The sequence below is a fragment of the Leptonychotes weddellii genome, chromosome 11 (assembly GCF_054177405.1).
Source record: "Leptonychotes weddellii isolate Sample4059 chromosome 11, ASM5417740v2, whole genome shotgun sequence".
NCBI classification, from domain to species: domain Eukaryota; kingdom Metazoa; phylum Chordata; class Mammalia; order Carnivora; family Phocidae; genus Leptonychotes; species Leptonychotes weddellii.
In genome coordinates this window covers 2,780,885-2,789,444 of record NC_138379.1, presented here as the reverse complement: position 1 = coordinate 2,789,444, position 8,560 = coordinate 2,780,885, and the positions used below count along the sequence as shown (strand labels likewise).

At 48.0% G+C, this 8,560-nt stretch overlaps 1 protein-coding gene across 1 annotated transcript in view; it reads left to right on the top strand.

Annotated features, from left to right (window-relative positions):
* The window catches only part of PPFIA1 (PPFI scaffold protein A1), a 61,239-nt gene that overhangs the window by 23,822 nt on the left and 28,857 nt on the right, over positions 1-8,560 (top strand). The window contains exons 5-11 of the mRNA XM_081798462.1: positions 388-462; positions 823-924; positions 1,091-1,312; positions 2,754-2,900; positions 4,231-4,365; positions 5,350-5,424; positions 5,800-5,939. Of these exons, the coding sequence (XP_081654588.1) occupies positions 388-462; positions 823-924; positions 1,091-1,312; positions 2,754-2,900; positions 4,231-4,365; positions 5,350-5,424; positions 5,800-5,939 (896 nt within the window). The remainder of the gene's footprint in view (positions 1-387; positions 463-822; positions 925-1,090; positions 1,313-2,753; positions 2,901-4,230; positions 4,366-5,349; positions 5,425-5,799; positions 5,940-8,560) is intronic.

The window sequence follows — 8,560 nt, the reverse complement described above, 5'->3', positions numbered from 1 at the left end:
TTCTCTCAAATGTAAAATTTAAAGCTGTTACAAAGCAAGTTCTTTTTTTTTTTTTAAAGATCTTATTTACCTATTTGAAAGAGAGAGGGTGCATGAGCGGGGTGGGGGTGGGGAGCAGCAGAGGGAGAAGGAGAAGCAGGCCTCCTGCTGAGCAGGGAGCCCGATGTGGGGCTCAATCCCAGGACCCTGGGATCATGACCTGAGCCGAAGGCAGACGCTTCACCGACTGAGCCACCCGGGCACCCCAACAAGCCAGTTTTCTTGCCATTAACATCAGTGAAAGACATTGAAGTCATTCTGTCATGTTACCTTATGAGAATGGGACCCAAGGGTGACTGTACATTAAGAAGCAGTTAAACAAATACACACCCACCCCTCTGTTTGCAGGTGAGGGAGCGGCTACGAGTAGCACTCGAAAGGTGTAGTTTGTTAGAAGAAGAACTGGGGGCTACACACAAAGAGGTAAGCTCCATAAATCACCAGAGGATTTGGTTAGAGGGATTCTAGTTTTTATGCCTTGTTTTTATCATTATGAAGCCTTCAGTGCTGGCCGTCAGGCGTCACTGGTGTTTCTGACCAGCGAGCCACCCTCGCGGGCCACTCCAGGGACCAGCGCACTAGGCTCTTACTGCCGAGTCACACGGTCCCTTACATTCCCATCGTCCCGTCGATAGCACCAACCTAGTTGTTGACCTGGTTGTATTCAGGCTAGACAACATCGCCGTGTATTCTCCCGTCCCGTGTTTACAGCTTGTAGTTGCATCTTTCTGAGAGGAGTTTCTCTTTATCTCCTCACCCTCACATTCAGTTCTTTGCTTTTAGCTAATGATTCTTAAAGAACAGAATAATCAGAAGAAAACACTAACCGACGGAGTGCTTGACATGAACCACGAACAAGAAAATACTCCAAGCACAAATGGAAAGGCAAGTGCTTAGGCTTTCTCTCTGTCTTTCCCTGATGTCCTCCGCGCGCTCCTGAGAGTGGTGGAAGCCGACAGCCGGCATAGACCATGGGACTTGACTCTTTCCGGGAAGTGGTCTGTTCCCTAGCTCAGCAAACAAGGCTATTTAAGGATTTTTCCCCCACCAGAGATCTTCCGACGGTTCTTTAAGCCACGAGGAAGACCTTGCCAAAGTCATCGAGCTCCAGGAAATCATAGATAAGCAGTCGAAGGAGCAGAGCCAGATGAAGGAGCGCCTGGCCACTCTCTCTAGTCACGTGGCAGAGCTGGAGGAGGACCTGGACACCGCTAGGAAGGACCTCATCAAGTCTGAGGAAGTGAACACGAAACTGCAGCGCGACGTTCGTGAAGTGAGTGACAGTAGACGTTGCCGCGCTGTCGTCGAGCTGAATGTGGGGTGTTTGGTGGGACCCTTGTGTGTGGACGTCTCCCCTCTGCAGAGTCTGGCTGTCTGAACTTACTCTTTGGCAGGCTCACATTTCATTCAGGGACACACGTCAGTATCTGTTGTGCTGCTAGTCAGCGGACAGCGATGTGGGAGGGGGTGGTGCCGTCTGCCTTCTAGCTTTCTCACCTGCTGCTCCCAGAAGGGTTATGTGCTCTTGAACATTGGCAGTCAGACACACAGTGAGAGTGGGATTTGCTCACACCTGGGTCATCAGGATCGGGCTGTAAAAACATGTAGACATATACTTATTTCTGGCAAGCGTTTCTGCATTTAGAGTGATTTATGAGAATCTGATCATGTTTACAAAAACAGGTCAAGGGCAGGATACTTTCTCTGGCGCCGCCTCCCATCACTCACTGTAAGCTGTCCTTTGTAGACAGTCATCCCTCCCCCTCCCACCCCCAGGAAGACCCTTTGACACCCTTGAGTGTGGATGCACAGGCTTACTTTCTGTGTAGTAGCTTAGCGTGGGTAATTTCACGGAAGAGTTTAAAACAAATGAAAATATTTGCAGAAATTATATAACCTACTTAATTAAATTATTCTTTGTCAAGGGTAGGAGATTCTGCAGCAGAGTTTAATACGCAAAGAATTTTGAAATTCTTTTTTTAAGACTCATCACTTTTAATGTTAAGACTTTGCTGACATAAGTTCCTTAGTAAACAGGGAGGGACCTAAGATGAATCTCTAGGGTGGAGGACAGGAAGGGCAGAGCAGAAAGTTCTGGGCCCACTTTCAGTGTCAGATACCATGTGATAGAATTTTGCTGCAGGATTAGGCTTCAGAAGGTCGCATCCAATTATATCAGACTTGGAGTTTTGTTTCCATTTGTTAATAGTATTGCTTCCATTTTGTGGTGATTGGAGGAGATTTCATCCAGCTTTTACACAGGGAAATGACAGCCGTGTCTCACTGCTCTGTCTGTCGAGAGGCCACCCCCCGATCTATGGAAAGCCCACTTGTATCAGGGACAGTAGGGGCTGCACCTTCACTGCGCACACCTTCGGCTCCTGGCAGTCTTGCAGTGTTGGGATATTTGATCCCACATTTCTTTTGTAACATTGTGTGGGAAAGAATAAGCTTGGTAAACTGAGTGGCCAGATGTAGTATTAAAACAGTATTAAAGCAGTCTTTACTGGTCATGTAGGGGAATACTTGGGATATTTGAGGTAGGTATATTTTCATTCATATTGGAGACAGTTGGCATCTCTCTCAATTTAGAGGACACTGATTTTATATTTGATTTGAAAATTAGGATCTAGTCCAGGTTTTGTGTCTGGAGTATATTGATGTTGTTAGCCTTTAATTATTTGCCTTTTTTCCCCTTGAAATACTTGATGTAGGCCATGGCCCAGAAGGAAGACATGGAAGAGAGGATCACCACTCTTGAAAAACGCTACCTCGCGGCACAGCGCGAAGCCACCTCTGTGCACGACCTCAATGATAAACTTGAAAATGAGATTGCAAATAAAGACTCTATGCATCGGCAGGTAGCGGCTTTTGTTGAACTTCGTTCGACTTTTATTAATTACTAATAAAGTTCAAGACCTTTTTCCTGTGACTTTCATGTTGGAAATCAAGTCTCAATATAAAGTTTTTATGATCTTAGAAAATTATGTTCAAGAATGTGGGTTACTTCAACTTGCAAGTTTTTAATTATTTAGGATTTTATGTAACCTCGATTCTTTCTTCTGTTTTCATTGTATGTTAATCTGTTGCTTGTTAGCATTTTTACCAAAGGAGGAAGGAGTGGCCAAGAGCGTGGAGGCTGTTGGCAGTTTGTTGGTACCTGGGATGGGGGTGAACGGCAGGTGCAGAAACGCAGTCTGTCGTGTGGACGGGAGCCTCCTGTGGGTTGGGAAGCCACGCTGGCTTCTCTGCTTGGGTAGTCTCAGGTCATCCAGAGTTAAACAGGAAAACCAAATCCAGCCTCTTGGAAACAAAGTGAGTTTGTGTGATACGTTGTAAAGTGTATCAATGAACCCAAGATAATAACAAAAAGTAAAATACTAGGAAGCCATTAAAAATTACATTTGTGGAATGCTACTTAAGAGCATGTAAGATGTTCCAAATAATGACCATAAAAGGTAGATGACAAAATACTGCATACAGTGTGATGTATCTTCTGAGGGTGTGTATATATAAACACAGAGATATGCGCACAGAAGAAAGGAGGCTGCATGTAAGCAGATGTTTGCCTTTCAGGAACCTCAACTTACACATGATTTTTCAAATTGCTTTTAAAAAAATCTTGTCTAAATTTTCTTCATTGAAAAAAATATTTTAGAATGAACAGCGTGTTTTTAAAGAATTATTATACATTTATGAAAATAACCTGAGTAGCATTTCATTAGGCATCCTCTTAGAAGGTCTATATTTCAGAGGAGGTATGAGCTCTCTTGTGGTTCACACGGCCATGGTCTGCGAAAGACAAGGAGTCTGATTACTTTTTAAGCAGGGTTAGGACCGAACCCTTCTTTCCTTAAGTTGTCAAGAAGAATGAGCAAGCTTCTACAGAGTATGGGTTTTCTTTAATGCATGGGAACTTTTTGCTTTTTAAAGACTTCGTAGACTTCGTTGAAGATCTTTAAGAAGAGCAATACTTTGGCAAGAGGTGTTTTGCACATTGAAATCGAGCCCAGGAAAGTGGGTGTATATTCCTCGCAGGAAGAAAAGTTTTACTCTGAAGAAGCTACCAAAACAGTTGGCTTCTCAGAACTAATTTAGTAGATCTCTGCATTTAGATTTTGTTTCATTTTATTAAAAATAGAAACGGATAGAAGGTTGGCCACATTCTGATGCTTTGCCTTCCGTTCCTAGACTGAGGATAAAAACCGGCAGTTACAAGAGCGCCTGGAGCTGGCGGAGCAGAAGCTGCAGCAGACTTTGAGGAAGGCCGAGACGCTCCCCGAGGTGGAGGCCCAGCTGGCCCAGAGGGTGGCGGCGCTCTCCAAGGTGCTGCCTGGCTTTCGTTCGGGGTCCCATGGCGGGGTTTTGATTTTGACGGTGGTTGGTTCGTGTGCCTTACTTATCCTCGTTCCTCATGTCAGTGTGCCTAAATCCGTGAAAGAGCTCAGATCTGTGTTCAGTGCTATTTTGTCTGAGATCGGAACGCTTTTTAAATGTCAGGAATCATCCCCTTTTTTGTTATCCCTACATTAATTTCCCTCCAATTTTGTCACGGATGTGCACTGTTTCCGGTGGGCTTGATCTAAGGTTCACTGCTTTTCAGAGTTATTAAGTCAACAACTCAAAGCTCAAGATAGAGGCTTTGGATAAAATTGGGTAAAATAAGGGTAGGGGCGCCTGGCTGGCTCAGCCAGTGGAGCGTGCGACTCTCGATCTCACCATTGTGAGGTGAAGCCCCACGTTGGGCGTAGAGATTACTTAAAAAAAAAAAAAAAAAAGAATTTTCCCAGAAATAGGAAAGTCCTATTCTCTTTTAAAGATAAAGTAAATTTATAATAAACGAATTTTTGAGTAATTCATTCATGGGTTCGACGAATACGGGCTGGGCATGTGTGAGACACAGCCCTGCCATCCCAGTCCTCACATCTGCAGGGGTCGCCAGCAGGCAAGGATGCAGTGTCAAGCTGCGATGTGGTAGGTGCTGGGGTTGGGGGGTCCACATGGGAAGAGGAAGCAGACAGTCCGTCCTTCCGGGGCCCAGGGAGCCTGTAGGAGCGCGCCGTTCGGTACTTCCATCTCACCTGGCTCCAGTTTGCTGAGGGCCCGGGTGAGAAGGGGGCAGGACAGGCCCAGGTGCTGTTCTTGACAGGTGATGTCGGTCGGTCACACGGCATCTGGCACTCACCAGACCGTTCCTGAGAGCGAGGTCATTGCTAACAGCTGTAACAGCCTCTCCTTGGTGATCTGCGTGTAAAGTCTCCATTTCTTTTCTCCCCCTGTCATCTCTCCTGTCCCTGGTCGGCCTTGTAGTCTGACCTTTTGTCTTCTGGAAACTCTGCTGCTAAGGAAGCTAAACTGTTCGAACTCACTTCCCAGCTTAGGAAGGTAGCATGTGTGCATTGCTCTGTGGTGCTTGCTGCTTCCTGCTGTTCATGCTGACTGAGCACAGGCCGTCTGAGGGTGGGGAGAAAGCCCCACCTCCGGAGACGGGGCCGGGCTGGGGAGAAGCCCCTCTCCTCTGGCAGAGTCTGTCACCAGCACCGGCCGGGCCTCGGTCACCGGCGTGGGGAGGCCGGCTGCTTCACACTGTGATGCCTGAGGCCGCACAGGGTGTGTTCCCGGCGGGAGGAGAGGATGTCCACGCCAGCCGGTGGGAGAACCCGCACAGAGCATGTGGTGCTTGTGGCTACCGCGGTCGCGCACAGCATGCTGGCACTGACGGGGGGCCGCCCGCCGAGCTCACGGTGTTTCTGCCGACAGGCCGAGGAGAGGCACGGCAACATCGAGGAGAGGCTCCGCCAGATGGAGGCGCAGTTGGAGGAGAAGAACCAGGAACTGCAGCGGGTATGTGTCCGAGCAGAAAGGCTGCATGCCGTGCACTGCTTGAGCACAGGGCTCAGGTAGGGGGAGGCGGTGCCTCGTTCCCCGCCTCTCCCCACCCAGATGCTGGTCCCCTTCTCGATTCTGTTAGGTGCAGCGTTAGGGGCCTCCTCCGCGAGCTTTCTGCTGGTGGGGGCACCCACCACATGAACAGTGTTATGTCAGCATTGGTGGCGGGGGAAGAGAGCGGTGCCCCCTGGGCAGTGCTGCCAGGGTGCGGGGACCCCACGTCCCGCTGCTCTGACGAGCTTGTCAGCGGAACTGCTCCACGTGCAGGTGGGATCTCACAGGTGCCCCCAACCAAACTGGAGGTGCTGGCTGGGGGCCCCTGAAACTTAGGGGAAGGCGCGTCATCCTAGAGGATCAGTCTGCTTGCCTAGGACATTGAGGTCCCGAATTCAGGTCACGGGCCTGACCTCCATCCTAAAATACTGAAGTATTGCTCCAGACATAAAGGCATAGGTCAGGACGGATATTCCTAAGAAGAGGAAACCCGAAATTGAGCTGTGATAGAGAGGCGGTTCATGTCCATTGAGTCCCCGGAGAGTTTTTGCTGGAGGAGTTGCTCAAATGTCAGTGTGGACAAACCAGGAACAGACTGGGCCGTGGCCCCAGGCAGCTGGCACCTCGCCATAGGCTGTCAGTCAAGGCCATTAGGTTTTGTTTTCACCAGAAATGTATGTGCTTGGCCAGTGGTTGCCGAGGGTCCCACACGAGCTTCTGGGAAGTGAGGATTCTGACTCCCATCACAGGACTGCGTGTTGGTCAGCCCCTGCCCCCCGTCACACACGCACACGCGTGCACACAGGCAGGCTCTCGCCTCTTAGAGAATTAGACTTTGGCTGTTTCGGGGGTGCACTTCGTTACTTTTCAGGACTGGATTGTCGTTTGAAAGGACAGGTGTTGAGATGGGGATTCTTTTATAACTAAGGCAATTCAAAGTAAACTTTTAAGCTGTTTTGCTTTAAAAATACTCGAATGCTGATCCTTCTTGTGGGGTGTGCTGGGTCGTTTCCAAATGATGGTAGTTGCTGTGGGCGAGGCGTGATTCTCTGTGCTCTCTTTCATCCTTGCAAGAAGACAGGTGCCAGCACCCATGTTTTGCAGATGAGGCCAGAGCACAGAGGATTTGACTCTCTTGCCCAGTCTGTGGTGCTTCCTTGTGGGCTCACTCCTACGTGGGCAGTGCGGCTGGAGGGCCCATCTCTATCCCGTCCCCCCTGCCGTCCACCCGGGACAAGCCCCTGAGCCCTGTCCCCTGGCCCAGGTGATGCTCTCAGTGACCGTCCTAACCGCTGCCCTGAGTACTTCTTGTTCCCACGCCTCAGGTTTCGTCTTCCTTACGGAGAGGGGGCAAACACAAGCTCCTTAAACCAGGAAATGGATGATGGTTTGATAAACACAGACCTATCATCTTTGTTACTGCATTTTTAAATTCCTTGAGGCAATTAGTTGTAATCTTTGAATGTAAGTTTTCATTACAGAACATTCGGGTGATGTAAGAACATAAAGAAAAACAGGTGAAAGTCTCTGTTGCCACTGAATTTTTTCCAAAATTTTCTGAAATTTTGCTGTGTAACTTGATTCATTACCCCCCCCACAAAACCAGACCCAAGCTTCTGTTTATACACGGGAAAATTCCTCCCCCTTCCCATGTGTAAATAAGCTGATCCCCTTAAAAATATGCTCGTTCCTGCATGTAAATCTGCCTTCCGAGTCATCTGAGAGTTAATAACTCGTGACATTCCCGCGGCCCCGTGAGTGCTTTGTTTAACAGAAATAGTGGGACCTTCTAATTAATGATCTTGGGGACTTGTCCCTGCATTTCTCTGCCGATACATCGGGGCTGGTGCACGAGTGGCCCAGGGATGGCAGTGGGAGAGGCCAGCCCGGGCGGCACCCGAGCGAGTCACACCATTGGTCTTTGGCACTTCGGAAGTACTGATCATACCTTTTTTCTTTTGAAAAAAGTTTTAAATTTAAATTCAATTCAGTTAACAACATAGGGTATTATTAGTTTCAGAGGTAGAGTTCAGTGGTTCGTTGGTTGCATGTAACACCCAGTGCTCATGACATCACGTGCCCTTAATGCCCGTCACCCAGTTACCCCAGCCCCCCACCGCCCTCCCCTCCAGCAGCCCTCAGTGTGTTTCCTAGAGTGAAGAGTCTCTTATGGTTTGTCTCCCTCTCTGGTTTTGTTTTATTTTTCCCTCCTTTCCCCTATGTTCATCTGTTTTGTTTCTTAAATTCCACATGAGTGAAATCATATGGTGTATGTCTTTCTCTGACTGACTGACTTCCTTTAGCATAATACTGTCTATCTAGTTCTGTCCACGTCATTGCAAATGACAAGCTTTCTTTCTTTTTGGTGGCTGAGTAATATTACACACACACACACACACACCGCATCTTCTTTATCCATTTATCTGTCACTGTTGGGAATGCAAACGGGTGCAGCCACTCTGGAAAATAGTATGAAAGTTCCTCAGAAAGTTAAAAATAGAGCTACCCTATAACCCAGCAATTGCACTACTGGGTATTTACCTCAAAAGCTATAAACATAGTGATTCAAAGGGGCACTTGCACCCCAATATTTATAGCAGCAATATCCACAATAGCTAAACTATTGATCATACCTTTT